Source organism: Kryptolebias marmoratus, linkage group LG23 (genome assembly GCF_001649575.2).
Source record: "Kryptolebias marmoratus isolate JLee-2015 linkage group LG23, ASM164957v2, whole genome shotgun sequence".
NCBI classification, from domain to species: domain Eukaryota; kingdom Metazoa; phylum Chordata; class Actinopteri; order Cyprinodontiformes; family Rivulidae; genus Kryptolebias; species Kryptolebias marmoratus.
In genome coordinates, this window is record NC_051452.1 from 3,766,382 (window position 1) to 3,787,166 (window position 20,785).

General features: G+C 45.9%; 3 protein-coding genes across 5 annotated transcripts in view; 2 read left to right on the forward strand and 1 right to left on the reverse strand.

Annotated features, from left to right (window-relative positions):
* Window positions 1-7,367, forward strand: part of appa (amyloid beta (A4) precursor protein a) — a 31,048-nt gene extending 23,681 nt beyond the window's left edge. For both annotated transcript variants that reach the window (XM_017437742.3, XM_017437743.3), the window contains 9 exons: window positions 98-172; window positions 689-847; window positions 987-1,115; window positions 1,197-1,296; window positions 2,004-2,192; window positions 3,379-3,432; window positions 3,911-4,002; window positions 4,930-5,076; window positions 5,356-7,367. In XM_017437742.3, the coding sequence (XP_017293231.1) occupies window positions 98-172; window positions 689-847; window positions 987-1,115; window positions 1,197-1,296; window positions 2,004-2,192; window positions 3,379-3,432; window positions 3,911-4,002; window positions 4,930-5,076; window positions 5,356-5,457 (1,047 nt within the window). In that variant the 3' untranslated portion in view covers window positions 5,458-7,367. The remainder of the gene's footprint in view (window positions 1-97; window positions 173-688; window positions 848-986; window positions 1,116-1,196; window positions 1,297-2,003; window positions 2,193-3,378; window positions 3,433-3,910; window positions 4,003-4,929; window positions 5,077-5,355) is intronic.
* Window positions 7,368-7,883: 516 nt separating this feature from the next.
* Window positions 7,884-12,748, forward strand: atp5pf (ATP synthase peripheral stalk subunit F6). The gene is made up of 4 exons (XM_017437751.3): window positions 7,884-7,997; window positions 9,151-9,320; window positions 11,998-12,122; window positions 12,645-12,748. The coding sequence occupies exons 2-4, from the start codon at window positions 9,151-9,153 to the stop codon at window positions 12,671-12,673; spliced, it is 324 nt and encodes a 107-aa protein (XP_017293240.1). The 5' UTR covers window positions 7,884-7,997; the 3' UTR covers window positions 12,674-12,748.
* Window positions 12,749-13,925: 1,177 nt separating this feature from the next.
* LOC108248773 (junctional adhesion molecule 2A) overlaps window positions 13,926-20,785 on the reverse strand; it is a 10,321-nt gene continuing 3,461 nt past the window's right edge. The window contains exons 2-11 of one of the 2 annotated variants that reach the window (XM_017437748.3): window positions 19,411-19,476; window positions 19,222-19,332; window positions 18,643-18,792; window positions 18,373-18,560; window positions 18,192-18,294; window positions 17,963-18,070; window positions 17,852-17,864; window positions 15,767-15,838; window positions 14,579-14,612; window positions 13,926-14,481 (exon numbers count right to left, since the gene is read on the reverse strand). In XM_017437748.3, coding sequence (XP_017293237.1) covers window positions 14,443-14,481; window positions 14,579-14,612; window positions 15,767-15,838; window positions 17,852-17,864; window positions 17,963-18,070; window positions 18,192-18,294; window positions 18,373-18,560; window positions 18,643-18,792; window positions 19,222-19,332; window positions 19,411-19,476 — 884 coding nt within the window. In that variant the 3' untranslated portion in view covers window positions 13,926-14,442. The remainder of the gene's footprint in view (window positions 14,482-14,578; window positions 14,613-15,766; window positions 15,839-17,851; window positions 17,865-17,962; window positions 18,071-18,191; window positions 18,295-18,372; window positions 18,561-18,642; window positions 18,793-19,221; window positions 19,333-19,410; window positions 19,477-20,785) is intronic. The other variant, XM_017437749.3, reaches the window with a different exon arrangement.

A 20,785-nucleotide genomic window follows, 5' to 3' on the forward strand; every position in this document is an offset into this window, starting at 1 on the left:
CGGCGTTGACACGTTTAGCTCAGGTTTTTCAAAATATTTTGCTTAAATATAAAAGGTTGGAGGGTCATTAGTGTTTTCTCTCCTGCTTGTCTTCCAGGTGATGAAGGAGTGGGAAGAAGCCGAGAGGGAAGCCAAAAATCTGCCACGCGCCGACAAGAAGGCCGTCATTCAGGTAAGGCGAGCGCGGAAATAAGCGACGGAATATGGCGACGTACGCTTGAAACCTCGCAATTTTATTAATAAAATCAACTGGCTATTTGGAGGCCTGAACATATTCCAAAAATGCGCCAGTTGTTTGTGAAATTTACGTTTTAAGGGTTTCAAAAAAGTCGCCCCACAAACTGCTCCACGGCGCCCCCTGGAAAGTTTCAAGATGCCCTCCACAATGACCCAAATTTAACGCAGAAGCATGATTTTTGGTACAGTTGTAGAACTCCCCAAGACCTACAGAAAACCCTCCTGCATCAATGCTCTATACCAAACAGCAAGTCGGCCATCTTGGATCAAATGTCAAATTTTCACCCCATTTTGGACGTTTTTTAGCCTCCACATTCGATCGAACTCCTCTGGATTCTGACCGATCGGTTTCAACCTGTCAGTTTGCTTATAAGACCTGTGGGATTAAAAGCCCAGTGCTGCTTGATGCTTTAATAAGTTTTATTTTGTTTTTTCTTCTTTGCGCCCGCAGCGCTTCCAGGAGAAGGTGGAGGCGCTGGAGCAGGAGGCGGCCAGCGAGCGCCAGCAGCTGGTGGAGACCCACATGGCCCGGGTGGAGGCTCTGCTCAACGACCGCCGCCGCCTGGCTTTAGAGAGCTACCTGACCGCGCTGCAGCAGGACCCGCCCAGGGTACGACACAGAAAATCATTCCCAATCGCCTCTAAGATGAGCTCTGCATTTAATGTCTTGATGCTCTTGTTACTGTTGTGGTTCTGTTTCCTTAAAATAAGTATAGAAATAAAATAAGTCTTGACCGCGTCTTGCACAGCCCCGTCACGTCTTCAGCCTGCTGAAGAAGTACGTCCGCGCCGAGCAGAAGGACAGGCAGCACACCCTCAAACACTTCGAGCACGTCCGCATGGTGGACCCCAAGAAGGCCGCCCAGATCAGACCTCAGGTGACCGCTGGCGCCGTTTCCTACACCAGCGCGGCTCGTCTTCTTCTTCTCTGAACCTTTTTTTAAATGTTTGGATCGTAGGTGCTCACCCACCTGCGTGTCATCGAGGAGCGCATGAACCAGTCTCTGGGACTTCTCTACAAAGTGCCGGGTGTGGCCGACGACATCCAGGACCAAGTTGGTGAGTTTAGAGTCTAACTTGGGGGCGGGGATCCCGATTTACCTGGCTCAAAAACAGGAGTTTAAGATATTTATTCTTAAAACTCAGCTAACTCAGACCAGATGCAGAGGAGCGTAACAAACACGAGGAACTCGTTGGGACTGCAGTGAACTGCCAGAGGAAAACACTTATATAAATCATTTTAAGAGGCAGAAACCACACCTTGTAGCTACGAATGTAAATCTCTAAAGCTGGCTGTGGCTGCTGACCTAAATATGAGGTAGATGGTGTGGAAAACTCCCTGCCCCGGATCGTGTTATGTGCAACAGAGGGATTAAACGCTCTGAATTCCAGCCCTGAGATTTATTTCTTTTTTTTCTTTCCCCGATAAGGACATTGGAGCCTTTTGGCCTAATTCTTTTTGTCCGGAGTCAGATGAAACTGTGTGCATCCCCTTCCTGTTTGCAAGGTTTCTGTGGGTTTCTGAGTTTATCAGTGTTTTCGTCTCCGTCTCAGGGACCATCACGTTCTGTGCTCCCTAAAAACAAAACCAGACGTCTCTAAAAGACTGAATGCTGGTTTTTTAGCCTAACTCTGGAAAAGAAACATCTATCCTTTAACTTGAAACATTCAAATTAAAATGAGTTGCTCTGAGTTTTTAATTTGAGCGCGGTGAAGTGAAAGACGTCTCGTCTCCTCCGGTTGTCTGACCTGCCCCCCCCCCGCAGAGCTCCTGCAGCGAGAGCAGGCCGAGATGGCCCAGCAGCTGGCCAACCTGCAGTCAGATGTCAGGGTGAGCTACGGGAACGACGCCCTGATGCCCGACCAGGAGCTGGGCGACGGCCTGACCGACTTCCTGCCCCAGGAGGACACGCTGGCCGGAGTCGGCTTCATCCACCCCGAGAGCTTCAACCAGGGTACGCTCCGTGAGACGTCTCCAAGTCGGGTCGCGGTCACGTGGTCGTGAGCCGTTCGCTTTCCTGCACACCTTACATCGTCCAACTCCCAGGAAGCTCCTCCCTCCTCCTGCGCCGTTAAAACGGGTTTCTTCCTGTCCTCGGACAGATGTTTGCTTCCCTCACCGCGACCACACGTGTTTATTAACCCGACTGAGACGGGACACGCCGTCTGGTCTCTGCAAAATTTGTTGGCGCACTTCCTCCCGGCCACCACAGCCACGAAGCGCCGCCTGTGTCTGTCTTTAATCTCAGGTTTGGCTGGATTAGTCGTAAAAACGGCTGGATTTTCTCCATTAAAGCTCCCCGGCTTAAACAACTAAATCAATGACGTCATGACGTCGGTCAGTGACGATCTGTGCTTCCTCGTCAGATTTTCCTACCGTAGAGACGTCTAACGGTCAGTGCTACCCGTCAAAAACTGCTACCGTCATGTTTACAAACCGAAAACTACAGCGGTTCGTGTTCATGTTAAATATCATCGGATACTGAAGTGGAAGCTTAGGAGTTATGCTTAGCATAGCATTGGAACAATTTATATCCCCGACGAAAACCTTTCTAAAACCACAAAAATCCCTTCCTTCATCAGAATATCCTACCTGTTAAATATAAGCAGGTAGCACAAATAGATCTATGCATTAAAAGCAGCAAGTGTCTGAAAAACATTACAACTTACATACAAAAACTTACAAAAGCACAAAAAAATACTTCAAAAACACTCCACAGAAATAAATGCACTTGTCTGAATTTTATGTACAGATATGCATCTTTTAATGGTTTAAAATAAGAAAAATCCAGTTATTTCAATGCAGTGTCCAGAAAGAGGTGTTGTTCAGCTTGTAGGGCACCACAACTGCTTCCACCCACCTCCATCATCATATGAAATTACTTTTTGTCGCAACAAAAAACAGTGGCTGGTAAAATATTTGAGTGGCTGGTAAAAAATGTTTAATTTCCACCGCTGCACACGACACTCGGCACAAACCCCTGAGAGAAGCCGTCCGGCCCGAGCCTTCCAGCTGCTACTCGAACAAAAACGACCTCCTGACTTCGCTGTAACGTTTGTTTGTCGGGCACTAACTGCATCATTTAAAAACAACAAAAAACGTCTCAACTTTTCTTGAATTCAGTTTTCTTCTTTCACCAGTTGAGCTGATGGAGACTCGTCCCAACCTGGACGGCGGCGTTTCCACTCGACCAGGTTAGATCTGTCACACTGTCCTTGCTCCTCGTTAAAGCAGAAATACAGACACGTCGTCAGGGTTTCATACCTAAATCTGCACCTTCTGGTGGTTAACTTAACTTTAATCGCCGTAAGTTTTATGGTTTGATAAACCCACCCTTTTATAAAGGTTAAAGGGAGTCATTTCAAGATGGACGCCACGCATAAACGAGCTTGCACATGACATTATTCACCCTAAACGGCTACAGCGCCGTCCCCTCTCATCATACCTGAAAGCGTGCATTTCTGTTTGTTTCTTCTTGCTTAATGAAGTTTAATTTTCACATTTCTGTAAAACTCCTCATATATATCAGCACAAACTGACTGGATCCTGTTTCGCTTCTCTTCAGGTTTTTATTTTTTTTTAACACAAATTTGGCTCCACTTGACCTCCATCACGGCGCTCAGATTTGTTTTGCGGTTAAGGAGATTCTCTGTTCTCTCTCCTCCATGCTAGTGACCGGAATGAAGATGGAAGCGATTCCCGAGCTGCGGATGGAGACGGAGGAAAGGCAGAGCACCGAATACGAAGTTCACCACCAGAAGCTGGTAAAGGCGCACGCAGGCGCCGCCGCGAGCTGAGCCGCCGCCGTGAGCTGAGGCGGTGCAGATAGTCAGACTCGTTTAAAAAAAAAATACACGCGGGTTCGTTAGGACGAAGGAAAAGGAATTTCGCCAACACAGGAGCTCCTCCCCCTCCATCCACGAGGATCCGTGTCTCCGCTTTGTCCTCGTGATAAACTCCCAAGGTTGTCGCCATGGAGACGAGTGCCCACAGAGACAACCGCAATAATGCAACGCGTCACACTTTTGTGCTCCCCTCGAAAAGCTGCTGGCCTCTGATGGCGGCGAAGGTTTGCTTCTGTGTCGGTGTGCCTCCGCCCGCCGCCGCCACTGCGCCAAACATGGTGTTCCTCCGCCGCGGCGTTCCTCCGCCACTTATCTCCTCCGCCGCTGTCAGACCAGAACAAGAACCCTAAATCCCACAGACCTTCTTCCTGCCACTTTAAGGCTTTAATCCGTTAATCTCTGCGTGTTTTTACAGATCACATCTCATACATTTACAGCGAGCGAGTCTTAATTAGATTTCATATTTGTTCCGATTGTTTTCTTCTCTTAAAGTTGAACTCCGGAGATCTGACGCCTTTTTACTGATATTTATTTATTTGTTTGTTTGTTTTTATCCGTTTGGAGCAGAGTCATCTTTGCTTCTGTGTGTTTTTATGCTGAAAGCTGCAAGAAAACAGCATCTTGACTCCTTCAAAATAAAGCGCCTGCGTGGATTTATTCTCATCTGCTCTTCAAGTCAGAATTTAACTAAACTCCGAGTTTAGGTTTCCAAAGAACAATCCCTGCATAAATAATTTGTGAGGAAAGATTATTTTAAATGACGTTAGACGAGTCTGAGTCGCGTCGGAGCCGCTCTGTTTTCACCGGGTCACCTGAAGACCATCTGCCCTTCCTCGCCTCCCGCAGGTCTTCTTCGCGGAGGACGTCGGCTCCAACAAGGGGGCCATCATCGGCCTGATGGTCGGGGGCGTCGTCATAGCAACGGTGATCGTCATCACCCTGGTGATGCTGAGGAAGAAGCAGTACACCTCCATCCACCACGGAGTCATCGAGGTGAGAAACGGCCGACCTGTTGGTTCGAGTGTCTAAAACGGAGATTTTAAAAAATGTAATTCCTTTCTGGCAAATAATTTCCTGTTTCCTCCTTTTAATTATCTGCAGGTTTCATTTCCCAACCTTCATTAGTTCTTTCCATAAAAAAAAAGTCTGTTTTTGACAAATTAAGTGTTTCTGATGAGGCTTTAAAAAGAGTTTTCATGTGTATCCTGACCGTATGAGTGTTGGGTTTTTTGTGGTTAACCTCCCCCCCCCTCCCTCGTCCCCCCCCTCCAGGTGGATGCTGCCGTCACCCCCGAGGAGCGCCACCTGTCCAAGATGCAGCAGAACGGCTACGAGAACCCGACCTACAAGTTCTTCGAGCAGATGCAGAACTGAGGAGAATATCACGTGTACACACATGAACGCACCATCACCTCCCTCTCCCCTCCCTCCCCCCTCCACCAGCCTCATGTCTCCAGGAGGCAGCGCGGCGTAGAGATCACCGGGTGACTGAAATAGTCAGTTACGAGCATTCGGAGCGACTAGTCAGGGTTTGTTTTTCCTTTTTTCGCCTGGGCGGACCTTGTGGCCAATTTGCACCGCGTTCGTTCACTTTATTGTAGCAGAGACGCCTTTTTTCTTTCTTTTTTTTTAAATTAAAAGGAGTTTCTACAATGTTGCTCCGTCTGGGCCTGCTGATGTACAGAGAGAAAAGGCTTCCCGCCCAGGGTGTCGAATCTAAAACAAAAACCATTTCCCCCTTCCCCCCCACACTGATTCAGGGCCAGTGTTAAGCTGGGTTTTTCTTTTCTTTTTTATTTTTTGGCTTCAGGGCGGCTGTAGGTGTGGTTTTTCTTTCTGGGCGAACCTGACCTCTGATCAGTTTCGAGCACACTTCTTCATCTCGGCGTTAAAAGCCTGCGTTCACCCTACGGTCTACACTGGAGTTAAAGTGAGCTTCCTCTCCCTCCTCCTCCTCCTCCTCTATCATTTTCATACAACAGCTGGGCTGTGTTAGGTCACACGAGGCTCTTAAGGATATCAGGAGATGTTAACGAAAAGAGTTTCTCTCTATCATTTCCACTTTTGTTTTTGCAAAAAAGCCAGAAAACAAACAAAAAAACCAACCAACCAACCGATGTAAAGTCATGTATTTTTTCTTTTTTTTAAATTATGTGAAATGTTGCTGAAGTCTTAGCTGTTCCTCTGTAGTGTGCATGACAACAATGACAACTGGATTTGAAAAAAAGCAAAAAAAAAAAAAACCCTCTGAGATCCTTTCTCACATGTAGATCGTACATTTAGCATCCTCTCGTGCTCACGTGACTTCAAACAAGGATGGAGCAACAAATCTGAATCTGGACGAGCGGGCCCTGCTTTGATATCATGTAAAGAAACAGAAACACGGTTTATTTTTTCTGTTTTTTGGGGGAGTTTGTTTGTTTTTTGTTGTTCCAGCCATACCACTTTCCTGAAGCTGCATGACGGGCTTCATCTTTTTGTATATTTTCATTAAAACGGATGTTAAAATTGCTCCTGATCATTTCTGCTTATGTTGCTGCGTTTTCTGGGGAGGGAAAAATAATAATAATAATAATAAAAAAATAAACGGCTTGTCGTCGGGATGCAGGTTAAAAAAACAAAAAGGATGATTTGAGGAGTAATTCTGCATGTTCATGTTTTTCTGTCCGTTTTTGAGCTGTCTCTTCTTTTTTTTTTAACTTTAGTCGTCATTTTGCTTTCTGTGGATCAGATAGGTGGAGTGCTGAGGTGTGAGGAAAAGGAGGAAGGAGGAGAGGAAATGACTTGCAGTTCCGGATGGATAGCCAGCCACCCAAGGCAGTCTGTGTATATATACATATTTTCACCCCCCCTCTCTCCCTGCACCTCCTCCTCTCCTCCTTCGTCTTTCTTTTTCCTTCAGGCGTGCTGCTCCGCCTCCTCGCTGCTCCTCCTGCGAGGAGCAGGGGTGGTGGCGTTCTGCCATCCCGTCCTCGTACGGTGTGAGGCCTCTCGCGCGGTTAGCAGCGCGTCTAAATCCTCGAGGAAGCGATAAGTGGGACGTTGGTCCTGGCGGCCGCGGCGGCGGGGGGGCGAGCGTGGTTTTCAGAGGGTGCTCGATAGAAGCCCAACAGAGGGCAGTAGAGTAGAAGAGAAAGCAGGATTTTATTTTTATTTTCCCGTGGGCTGTATATTGGTTTATTTTTCGTTTTCCACTGTGTAATACTGTGCAGGCCATTTGCATTGACTGAGAAAACGCTTTCTACACTGTATTCCATAATAAAGTTTTGAATGTACATATAAAAGATTTGTCCTTTGTTTTCCTTTTTCCACATCTGATTGCCTGTCATGCAATAAAGAGACTTTTTATTTAGTTTTATTTAAGGTAAAAGGAGCTTTAGACAATTCATACAGTACATATACATGAAATCATCCACAACAGATAAAACCTAATCATTTTAAATGTTCATTGAAGGAGTGAGTTCAAACTAAACCTGTGTTTTAGGAGTGTTAAAATAAACATCTGCATCTGCAAGTTTTAATCAATTTTACCTAAGAGTTTAACTCTCTGCTACTCTTGGTTGCCTTTACACTGTTGATCGGCTGGTTCTTTATGTTTAAAATTATTTTTATGTGCTTAAATTGAAAAATAAATGAAAACGGCAGCCAATTTATAAAGAAAAACTCAAAATTACTGTAAACGTTTACAGGAGTGTCTATCTCTCTTGATATAAAGTTGCGGGACTTAAATAAAAATTTATTTTTATAAAATAGATTAATAAAATGTACAATTATCCTAAAATATTAATAAAACTCAGTGTAATGTTTAGAGGCGCATATCGCTGCGCAGCCTTGACGTGCTTCACGCTTCCGGTTACCCACAATCCACCGCGGTTCTTCACATTAGCTCATTAGCTGCGAGTGTCAAACCCAAGGTGAGTGCAGCTCAATAGGAAAACTAACAAAATACACAAATTCATCATGCTTGTCTCTTATTTACGCTTTAATTAAACGCACGTCTTTGTTTTTTGCGAGTTTCGGGAGCACAAATTCAAAGTTATGCGGGATAAATTAGGAAAGTGACGTTTAGCAGCGTTAGCTTCAACTCAATTAACATTAAGCGTTAGCAGCTGTGTGTGGCGTGAGTTTAACATTTGGCCTTTGCTAGGGAAAAATATATGTTCTATAATAAACATTTATAGCATAATGCCACCGTGATAATATTATTTAAAGTAAAAATATAGTGTTTTATTTGCATCGGTTCTAAACTCTTAAAAGTAGTTAGCATTGAAGGTGCTAGCTGCTGCGTGCTAGCTGCTGCTAATGCTAAAGTAAGCTAGCTGAACGTCCTTGCGACTCATTTGTTTGGCGAGTTAAAACTTGTACTTTAACTTGAATTATTTCTTATTGTTCACATTTGGGAATATCATTAACAGACCCTCTAAACTAAGTAATAATCAGAGTGAGCAAATGTTGGAGGTTTGGCTCATTTTGACCACTTTGGATTATTGAAGTGAATCTCCAAACAAAACTGGTATTTTTTAGTTTTTTTAATATATTTTGTTGCATTAAAAATAATAATAAACCTATAGGCACACTACGTTATGCTTTAGTAGATGCTTTAAGTTGCACTTAATGTTAATTAGCTTATTCTAAATATGCAAGCCTTTTGAAAATAAGGGAAAGTAAGAGAATAACTTTGAAAAGTAGACATTAAAAGCTACAAAAAGGCAACTAAAACAAAGGACAAGAGAGTAAAGATGTGTAGATTGGAAATACTTAAGTTTAGCTGAATTTAGGCTCAGGATTTGGGTAAATCGTTACTCCTAAAGGGCGTACATTTCATACAAAGTGTATTAATTTGACACCTTTTTTAATTGTGATCTGAGCGGTTTTGACTTCAACACATTTTACTTCATTTTTGACGGATCTCTGTGGTTTCTTTGGCTTTTCATTTGTCCGAGAACCAAAAAACGTGCCTGCATACGTCGCTACGATGCCGTCAGCCGATCACGATCGAGTGTGAAAATGATCGTGGATGTCTCGTGTGTCGCAGCTCATCTCACGGCGCGTTTCCTCTCCTTTCAGATGGCGCTTCATCGGCTGTTCCGGTTGTCCTCGGCGCTGCGCTCCGCCGCCAGCCTGACCCTGCGCAGGAACGTCGGCATGTCCGCCATCGTCTTCAACAAGGCCAAGGAGCTCGACCCCGTCCAGAAGCTGTTCCTGGATAAGATCCGGGACTACAACAACAAGAGCAAGTCAGTCGACAATACTCAACTCCTTTTCCTTTACCCGCATGAAATACCCTATAAGGAGAAAATGTTTACATTTAAATCCTCGTACTTAAAGTTCTGGGGGGTGTTCTATGAAGTGAGGGGGAAAGGTTTCAGTGGTTCTGTTTAAACCCGTTCCGGACCAGGTTGAGTCCAAAGTGTCAGATTAAGCTCTAAACGGTCATCAAAGATATAAAATCTGCAGCTGTGTCGAATGTTGTCACTGTAATCCAGGGGTGTCAAACTCGGGGGGGCCGCTTTCCTGCATGATTTAGACGTGTTCCTGCTTTAAAACTCCTGGTTTAAATGGATGACTTGTTGCCATGCTCCTGGAGAACCTGATGATTTGGTGAAGAAGTGATTAAACTGTTTGAATCAGACGTGTTGGAGCAGAAAAACCTAAAACTCCCAGAACAGCAGAGCCTGGAGGCCTGGAGTTTGACCCCCCTGCTTTAAAAGTCTTTGGTTGATGTTAAAAAATATCAGAAACAAAAACTCAAAATCATCAACCTAATCACCACTTTAAGACGGTTAGATTTAATCAGATGTTGACATTTTATTTGCCAAATTTAACCACAAAGCAGAAAGTTATTTACTGATCTGATTTTTTTTTTTTTAGCATTTAATTCGTCAATTTTTATACTTTTTGACATAAAACAAGTTTTCATTTAACAGTCTGCGCGACTCTAACCAGAAGGGATGTGTTAAACGTTCAGAAATGCTTGTAAACCTGCACCGTTTTCAGTGTATTTAGGAGAAAACGTAACAGAGTAGGAACCATATTTTCATTTAAAGATGTAAAACGGGCTTATTTTTAGTGGGATCAGTGAAGTTATCGTCACAGATTATTCAGTGAACACAACTTTAATTGAAGTTGTATATTAATATGAAACAACCTCAAAGGTAAAGGCTGATTTAAACTCTGGTCAACGAGACGCTTGAACCTCCAGGAAAGCCCTCCTTCGTCCTTCAGCGCCCGTCCCCGTACGTTTGCTGTTTTTATTTCATTTAACTCGTTGAGATTAAAAAAGAATGACTGCACAGTTGTCCCAACACAGTAAACGGCAGGAATAAAAGAAAACAAGCGAGAGATAAAACACCCAGAAAACCAAGAAATACCAAATTAATTAAAACATTTACAAACAGATGCTGCATTTATTTAAGACGGGTCTTAAAAACGACTCCGTTAACTTCTAGTCTTTCTCCAGTCTGAAGTCTGTACAGTTAATAAAATAAATCATCAGACACACAGAATGACTTAACAATATAGGAAGTGAGATAAGAGGGAAGTAAACCCAAGATGGGTTTCTAAATAAATAAAGTTTTGCAAATGACAGAATCTGCAAGCAGTGGGAAGATGGTGCGTATAAATTATTTCTCCGTAGTCCCGAATGGACAAAAATCTGGCAGCAGCGAGACGTTTTCTATCCTCAGAAGATGGACTTTAGCTTCAGCTTCTCCTCCAGCTGTTTGTCATGGAGAACAGCTGGAGAGCTGCGATGCTGCTTCAGCCTGAGAGCCTTGAAGGGAAGCGATGAGCGGCAGCAGCTGTGCGTTTAGACTCAGTTTGGATTTCTGGGCATCCGACACAAGTTTTAAACCGCGTGAAAAGCTGCTTGTAGCTCTTACTGGCTGAGACGGCGCGGAACAACGAGCAGGCGACGGGGGCGTGTCCGAGGCGAACAGCGCAGCTACAGAGATCCACCCGTGTCGCTGCTCAACAATAACTGACATCTCCTTCCACGAAGTTCAGATTTAGAAGATTTGCTGGAACGGTCGTAAAGACGGCTGTATTTTCTAACGGCCGCGGCCAACTGAGGCTGAACGACTTCTAACCAATCAGACAGTAGTTGGCGCCGTGATGGGAGGGGAAACGTTCTGCCTGGACGTCACGCGGCTGCATCCCTGAGAGCAGATTTCTTCACCTACGGAGGATAAATCCAGCTTTAAAGGCTGGATTCTGTCAACATAAAGCAGTGATCGAGTCGAGGAGGGGGGGGGGACCCAAACTAAGCCGCTTCACCGTCCTGCTCGGTCCCGATCAGAACATTTATTCCTGACCGTCGTCTCGCTCGTTTTAGCTTTCTTTGCGTTTAGCTGCAGATCCACATCTTCGCCTGAACGACTTACCCCCGCGGCCTAAAGCAGGTCAGTCACGTGACTCGAGCGCTTCGATTTCAGACTCACATATTTAAATATCTTTACAGCTACTGGAGGAAACTACCTTTTTAAATGTGACCTGCTGTATTTTGTTTATATCTCACCTTTCATAGCTAAAATCACAAAGTGCTTTACAGAAACAGATTTAGGCTTAATATGAACCAAAAACACTGAAAGATGATCTGATTTAAAATGCTGCTTGTTAAAGGAACTGACACATGGAGAGACGGGAAAGGACTCTTTAGGTTCAGGGCTGAAGAAAAACAAATCAACATTTAAGTGAGGCATCGAGCGGCCATATTGGTTCTAAATTGGACAGAAATGAACCGCTGTGATGCGAGACCTTCTGTGCAGAAGCGGCGTCTCTGAAGGTCAGACGACGGTGACCTCTGCAGATTTAGTCGACCCCTTTTCGTAGTGCACCCCTCGGGGCCCTGCCCCCCTTGTCGCCCCGCCGCGTTCTCGCGTCTTGACCGTTGCTTTGGTGCCTCGGCTCCCTCAGGACCGGCGGCGGCATCGTGGACGCAGGCCCCGCCTACCAGAAGAACCTCGCCCAGGAAATGACCAAACTGCAGAGGCTTTACGGCGGCGGAGACCTCAACCAGTTCCCCGACATCAAATTCACAGGTCAGTTTGAGTTTGTTTTCTACAAAAAGCTGTTTTTTAAAGACGCTCGGCTTGCCGAAGGACAGACGCTGTGATTTTATCGTTTAGGTCGAAGTTATTTATGAAACGGTTAAAATATGGAAGCTTGGGCCAGAGTTCCTTCGTCGCAGACGGTCCTGATTTATGAATCCAATTTAGGAAAGTGCTTTATTGTGTCCCCGGAGGGTAAATATTGTGCAGCCAGCAGTTTATGCACACTTAGTTTCACGCAATAAAAGCGCTAATAGCCGCAGTGCTGGTGTAACGACGGGACGTTTCTGCTTTGACAGTTTACAGCTCCGACTCATGAATACAGATGCGCTGTCACACGGGCCTAAAAATAGCAAAGACGGTGACAGAAGAAGGGGAAGGAAAGAAAAAGAAAAGACGACTTGCGAGGCTTTTTGTTTCCGAGCTTCTGCTCTTTTTTTCAAAGATGTTGTGGCTTTTCTGAATTAATTTTGTACAACAGCATGAATAATTCAGTCTTTCTTCTCTCTGCAGAGCCGAAGCTCGACGAGGTCCCGAAGTGAAGGACGTCCATGTTGCTCATCTCCTACACGTCACGAATATGTTGTATTTAATAAAAAAATTCAGGCAGGATTAAACCGGCGTTCTGGCCGTCATTCCAGCTCCAAAACCTGGCTTTAAATCCGTAGCCAAGCGGTAAATTCCCCGAAGGGTTGGAGTTTATTTAAAGAAGGCGTGCACACGGATACCTTCCACCATTTTTAAAGTGCGTCTCTGTGGGAAGGGAATGAGCGATGTCCTACTGGTTGTAGATGGTGCTTCGAATGAAATAAAACAGGTTTTTAAAGCTCATACTCTGTAACAACATTTAAATATCTGCAGCCTCCGTTTTGAGGCGACGGACACAAACGAACGTTCAGATGATTCTTATTCATCTTTTTCTACCCGAACCTCTGAACGGCGGCGAGCCAAATGTCGGTTGACCTGGATACAAACCGTCTGTCACGCCGAATTAGTCTCCGCGATGACAAGGTCAGAGACGCTCTCCAGGATGAGTCTTTGAAGCTCAAAATAGCATCGGAACGACCCGACTGCGGTTCATAAAAAGGTCCCGACCGGAACCGATCAGACAGGAAACCGGTCCGACGCTGCGCGGTTCTGCTCTTCAGTATTTCCCTCTTTATGTGGCGTTAAACGTGCATCCTCCCTCTTTTAACTCTAAGCTGTCGGTTTCAGATGATCGTCTTTTTAGGTTTTTCTTTGCAAACGACGTGTAAAAACTGAGGCCAGCTTCTAGAATCACCTTTTTTAGCAGCGAAAGTTTAAACTCCTGCGGTTCTACCGAGCCGAGTTGTTTAAGGTCGGCTGCAAAGCGAAGCCCAAACCATCAACCTCCCACCACCGATGTGCCGATTTCCCCTCCTTCCGTATCGCCCGTGAATTTAAAAGAGAGTTGATTTATCCCGAACGTTTTTCCAGGCGAACTCGGAGCCGCTGCCCCGGGTGGATGTGGAGGCGCTCATATCTGTGGATGATTAGTTCATCTCGATGAGCAGAGGCCTGAATAGTTTTCTCCCAGAAAAGGGTCGTGGCGTTCATTAAAGTGACTTAAAACTATCCTCGAAGCAGTAGGAGTTATGTTACCACGGCGATTCATTCAACGCAGTTAGCTTCAGGTGTGCTTTTATTGTGTAGCATTAAAATGCTTTAACATATTTTAATTACCTTCTTAACGTCCGTGAAACCGTTTAATCCAGAATTCTACTAACGGACAACCCGCTCACTGATACTAGTTATTACAAAGTCCTGCACAAATTAGATAGAAAAAAACCTTTTATTATTACTGATACACAGTTCAAATAAAACTCTGAACAAGTCATCCAAAAGAAAAAACCCAAACACTTCATTTCATAAACTGTGGCACGAGAATATATTTATAAAGACAGAAAAGTAAGGCAAGTTCTTTTACAAAAAAGTGATCCAGAGATAAATGAGAAATTAAAAAAGGCACAAGGTATACTGTAGATATATGTATATATTTATAAAACCAAAAAGAAGACCATGCAGGCACATCAGGATGGAACGGGGGTTGGTCTCAGAATTTAATTTGTTACTAAGATGATTTGTTTTTATCGATGTTTTGGGCCTGAGACAGGAGACAAAATACTGATTGAGGTAAACTGCATTTAATGCTTTTCACTATGGCTTCTGGAAGAACTCCCCCCTCAGAAAAGGTCACCGAGAAACACGAGTCTTTGGTCAAATAAATCAAAAGAACGGCTCAGTTCCATGGTCTGACCAGCAGGGGGCGCCGGAGGAAAAGGCCAGCTTCTCAGAGCATGAACGACTGCGTGTGTTTGAAGTCCTGGGGCTGAGGAAGAAACGAGGGTGAGAAAAATAATCAATTTAAACACTGATGTCTCTGTTTAACACCTGAGTTTGAACCGATACTTTAAAACAACTTTTACCTCTTCAGGTGGAGGGACGTAGTTGACGTTGGACCTGAAAGACAAAGCTGTGGTGAGTGTCCTCCCCCATCATCACAACACAACAGACGGCTGGTCTGAGTGGGACCAGGACAGAATTTATTTTGTATTTCAGGATTATTTGCACCTTATCAGAGATAAAGGAGTCCAATATCCAGACTTTGTTGGATAGTTTTTGTTTTTTTAGGCAAAAAAAACGTCACAATGGTGTGACAGAGTGAGATATCAGCAGCTGTTTGTCACCGCGTGAATTTAGGTGAACTGGACATGTTAATTACTGTATTTTCAGGACTATAAGGAGAACTTAAAAGCCTTTAATTGTCTCATAAAATGACAGTGGGCCTTAATAATCCGTAGCACCTTTTATATGTAAGAATTTGTGGTGTTTTAGTCCGACTCTGGCAGCTTTAAGGCTCGGCATTCTCCAATTTTGGTGTTTTGTTTCGCGTAATGTGCCTTTATAATCCGGAAAATACGGTAATTAATCAGGAGCAACACGAACTGAAGAATCAGAGTCCTGCGAAAGTGTAGGAGTTTAATTTTTGCCGTTTGTCGGTCTGACTCGTCGTAGATGAAGCGACACGAGTCCTAAGATGGCAGCAGGCCACTCTGGTTGGACTTGAACTTTAGGAGCCGTTAAAGAAGCTGCAGCAGGTTTTGTGAAATGTTTTTGTCTTTTGGACAATTTGGAGACTTGTCGAAGTCGTCTACGTGTCTTGACTCGTGGAAACTAGATCGAGGACGGTTGGGCACGTTTGTTTTAGAAATTACAGCGACACAGGTCTGAGTGAAATATGTGAAAATAATCTGGTCTTTTTGTTTGCAGTTTAATTCTAAAACCGCTTATTTCTGATGGATCAAACATTTTGTTGCTAAAAGTGTCTGAACTGTTGTCTTTAATGAAAATAATCACTGGATGTGTTTCAGACGATGTAACTCCTGCAGGTAAGACACTGACTACTCCAGACTGAGACGTCGTCTCTTTAAATAATGAACAACAGAAATGTATTTTTTATTATTATTAATAATTCCACCTGAATCTGTAAAGTTGAAGTAAAAACAAGGACGCTTCAGTTCAGAGTTTCTTTTAATGTAGGTCAGTAATTAACCCTTTATCCTGTTATTTCAGACCTGGGTGGGGACTACTTCCTGCTCTTCTGTCTCACTCACGTGTCCTCGGTTCTGTGCAGGGTTTGGCTGCTGATGTGGGCTGCACCGTGACACTGGGAGATCCAAAATGACCTGTGGGGAAGGACGGGCGGGCGGGGGCTTTAAGAGGACCGGAGTCGACTCGGGACTGCACACCATGCTGGAGGACTAAATCATTCATGAGGCCGACTCCTGGGGTGTCAGTCATTTCAGAGGGCTCCTGTTTCCCACACAGCTTCAGTTTGACATTTCTTTATTAAATTAGAAAAGCTTTGCAGGGGTTGGAGGCCTGACGGACGTACACATGATGAATGATCCTGGGGGGTCTTGGAGCGTCCCTCTCCTGCATGTTTTTGTTGTTCCTCTGCTCCAACATGGCTGACTTCCCCCTCCAGCAGCCCGTTAATCACCTGTTCATTCACATCAGGCGTGTTGAAGGAGAGAGACAATAAGAACCTGCAGGATAACGGTCCTCCAGGACCAGCACTGGACACCACTGTCTTAAAACAAAACAAGTGTCTCTGTGTGAATCCCAGATTGTTCACAGAGCGAACCGACAATAAAACTCCAAACAGTCTTTTGTCTTTTGGACACTTATCACTCTGGCACCACATGCCAGAGTGATAAGTGTCCATTAGGGACGTCCCCCCGTCTGTGACCTCCCTGTAGAAAGTCCAGAAGACATTTTGCTTCCCGTCCAGGAAGCTTTAAACTGCATTAGTCTGAGCAGGGTCAAGACCAGGGGTGTCCAACCCTGGTCCTCAGGGTCTCCATCCTGCAGGTTTTACCTGTTTCCTGCTCCAACACACCTGATTCAGATCAGGTGTGTTGGAGCAGAGGAACAAGTAAAACCTGCAGGATGGAGGCCCTGAGGACCAGGATTGGAGACTTTATAGCCCTGGTGAAATAGACAGAAGAGCAGAAAGCGACTCGCCGTTAGCTCAACAATTTGGTCAGAATTAAGCTAACGGCCGGTTCACGTTAAATTCACCGGGTTAAGCCCGAGTTCTCCTTAAATTTTCTTGTTTCCCACCAGGATTAGAACAAACAGCAGCATTAAGAATCCAGCTTCATGGACGGGAAATGTCTTCAGCAGGGAGAGTTAGTACCTTATCAGCCAGGCTTATAAAACAACTCAGTCCTCCAGGAGTTCGAGCTAATGTAGCGTTCGGTCACGAGCCTGAAAAACGGTAAACAGGAACTGATTCGGCTCTTCCTCCATGACTAATGACTGGACTCTTTTCCTCTTGGCTCGGGCGAGTAGAGCAGCTGCTAACATCATGCTAACATCTACGCGGACTCACCCGCCGTCCGCAGCATTAAAAGCCCTGATCTGCTGGGAGTCGTGGCGTCACACAGCTGAGACGACGCCATCCAAACTGCAAACACAAGGCCCCAGTTTGTTCAAGCATTAGTCCTTCTACACAACTTTAAAGACACCCTTTGAAATGACTGACAGGTTCCAGGCTCTCACCTTTATGAATGATGTAATAAAGTCATGCAGCCAATCACATGCAGCAGCGTTGCTGTTTGAGTATTTTAACACAGTTATAACCATGTGGAAACTGGGACGAGCCGTTAGCTTAATTATGACCTAAATGATCCAAAGCCTAGAAGGTGCAGCAGCATTAAGGTTCGAAGCTGAAGAACTACGTCTTCCTGCTATCAGAAATCCTGTCACATTGTCTTTGAGTCTTTGTGAAGAAGCCCGTTCTATAAATAGGAAGTTGACACTGACAGCTCCAGTTAGATCAGCGGGATAAGCTTCAGACTTTAACCCAGACAAAGAGCTTCAGAGGAGCAGCCACGTTTGCTGCTAAACCCAAAGCCTCATCTTTTAGCGATCCATCTCAAATTACCCGTCCAATCAGTTTAATTGCCTGCAGTCGTTGCTGCTGCCAATATCGTCCTCCTTTACTGAGTAATTATGGAATAATTACTCGGCCCAGATTGTTTCTCCTCCTTCCAATTTGGCTTCAAACGTTTTTTGGCGTAAAACTTTCCCTCCCGTCTAAATAAGCACGAGCCGGCGCAGACCTGACTCAGCACGCAGACAACAAACGCCAACTCTGAACACATCAAGGTTAATCCGATCAGCGCTCTTACCTTCCTCTGTGTCCTGCCGACAGATGAGCCGAGGAAGAGGAGGAGAAAAAACAGACTCGCCGTCAGTCACGATGGGAGGGTAAATGTTCATCGACTGTATGTCCGACTTACGGGGCAGGAAGCCGTTCCGGTGTAGGAGGAGCCCGCCGCAGCCGCAGACAACGGCGAGCAGGAGGACCACCACCACGACTGCCACCACCGCCGTGATGTTTACATCCTCTGAAACGCCAGAATGGGGCGTAATAAATCTGTTGCATGTTTATAACTTGGCTCCGCCTCTAACTCAGTTATTAATAAAGCAGAGTAAAGCTGCTTCCTACAGAAGTGGAAACAAACACACCTACTGTCATGTGCTTCCCCTCACACATCTTGGGCCGGCCCACTCCGTTGGACGCCAGGCAGCTGTAGTGGCCGGTGTCCTCTTTGACCACAGATTTAAACTCCTGGAGGGGGTCACAACAGAAACCTGAACCCCCTTCAGCCGGATACAGCGGCAAAGACTCCGTGAGTTAAAGTCTCACCAGTATTCCCGTGTGGGAGCTGATCAGATACGTGGCGTTAGCGTGGCGGGGCGAGCCGATCCGCTTGTTGTCCTTGAACCAGGAGTACGTCGCGGGCGGGATGCTCTGTTGGTCCCGACAGCGCAGCTGCACCACGGAGCCCGTCACGGCCGAGGCGGGGATTTCACAGGACGGGGTGTGTGGCGGCACTGAGCGACAAGGTGAGCACGCATGAGCGGGACTCGGCGGAACACGGCTCCCAACGCTTGGAGCTCCTCCCCTCGGCCTTACCCAGGACTCTGAGCGTGACGTTGGTCTCCCCCAGGTTGACGGGGTCGAGAGGAGCGCTGACCTCGCAGCGGTACTCGCCGGCGTCCTCCTGGGTGACCCGGCGCAGCCTCACCGTGGCCCCTTCGATGGTGGCTCGGCCCTCAAAGGAACCTGAGGCAGAGCAGAAGGTCGGGGGAAGGAAAGGTCTCGTCTTGCTGAAGGCTAAAGCTGCTGAGTGCTCGGATCAAATCAACAAGAAATCCTCTATCCTGGAACCCTTTCAAATGTAGGAGCTGTTAACATAAACTAATAAACGTGTTTTGGATTCATTTATCCACCAAACAATGAGCTAAAACACGAGTCTGAACTGACCACAGAACAATAAAACTGGTTGATTTCAGGACCAAACCATAAAAGCAACAACCATTCATGTCACATTTGAAACTTCCTCCAGCTGAGGAGCGGTCAGAGTGACGCCGTCTGCGTTCGTTAGCGAGTCGATTAATTTCACGCCTCCTCAATCGCTAAGAAGAGAGAGCGAGGAGAGGAAACGCCTCATCTGATCCGTTCCTCCTGCTTTCTAACGGCTCGTTTTCTCACCTTTGAACTGTTCGCCGTAGAACACAAAGGAGACGTCTCTCCCCCTCTTCTTCCACTCGATGCGAGGGTTCGGGTCCTTCTCTGTGTGGAAGATGCACGACAGCTCTGCATCTGAAAACAGACGACCAGTGAGGAGGTGTTTCTCACAGAGGCATTTTAACTAATCCAAGCGTTTCTCTGGGGTTTTACCTGAGAACTCCTCCACTTCCACCAGGTGTTTGTTGGTCGACACAGTTACAGGAACAGAGGGGGAACCTGGAGGTGAGATTATTATCAGGGGAAAAGATGCTTCACGTTCACATCCAGACTGTTGAGACTCCCGAGGTCAACGAAGAGACCGCCGTATGTTTCTTTAAACCCACGGCTCCGGATTAACCCGATGTTATTCCTTCAGCCGTCTGGGGGTCACAGATACCGTCGGAGCAGCTTTTCCCGTGTGCCGATTGGTTTAATGGGACGGACTGAAAGTGTATCAAGAAACCAGGGAAACGTTGGGTTCTGTAGAAAAGTTACGAACAGTGATTCACATTTTGTATGAAGCTCTTTGAAGAAATAAAAGTCCAAAGTGACGACGGTGAAGAAACGAGACAAGCTGACGTGTTTTTATTGGTCGTCTTTGTTTGGATAATTCTGCCGTTTCCTCTTCCTGGTTAAAGATAACAGCCGGCTAACGGTAAAAGCTCGTCCCCAGTTTCCACAGCTTACAGCAGGACAGACGTTTGTCCTCCAACATGTCAGACAGGAAGTGTGCCGACGTCGACTGGAAGCAGGTAATATCCCGCTGGGGACGACCTGCGAACAGCATTCCTGGAGGACAGCGAGAGTTTCTCTCAAGTGAGTTTGGACAAACATCTTGTTCCTCCATGTCCTGAGGTTGGTGGGGGACAGTGGGTGGAGACAAACCGGAGACATGGAGGTAGATGGAGGAGGAACAGCCCTTTACGCTGCTGCCAGCTTTGCTTTGTTATTATAGGATAAATATTCCTACAGGAAGGGCTCCAGAATGCACCGAAAGGCTTTTTGTGCTCCTAAATAACGATGTGAAGGTTTATAAAACAGCATCGGCTGAAACTTTTAGGAATTAAGTTTCAGGACGACAGTGATCCAGACATTTTCTGCTCAGTGAGAGAATTTGCCCCCATTAGTGCACGCCCAGTTTCCGCCCATTGTTCCTGCAAATGACCAATCTAAATTTACAAACCGACCCAGTGCCACTGTTCAGAGCTTCGTCTTCCTGTTTGTCTGCAGCTTCCTGCATGCCGCTGCGCCACACGTTGGGTGGCGGCGAGCTTTCCACTGCGAAACGTGCAGACAAACAACCAGGAACGAGCCCTGAGGCGAAATGAACGACATGTCCACTTTTCCCCTCGCTCCGGCGTGAGTTCAGCTGCCGCCGTTTATCGGGATTATCCTGCGCGCCTCCGAGGAGCACGATCTCACCGGGTGTGCAAGACGGGAACGAATCAGATTAAACCGGACCGGAGGACGAGCGATCAAGGAGAGACGAGCGTCCCTAAGAATAGAAGACAAATGGAGCGAAGGACAGCGCAGCGGGGGGGGGGGG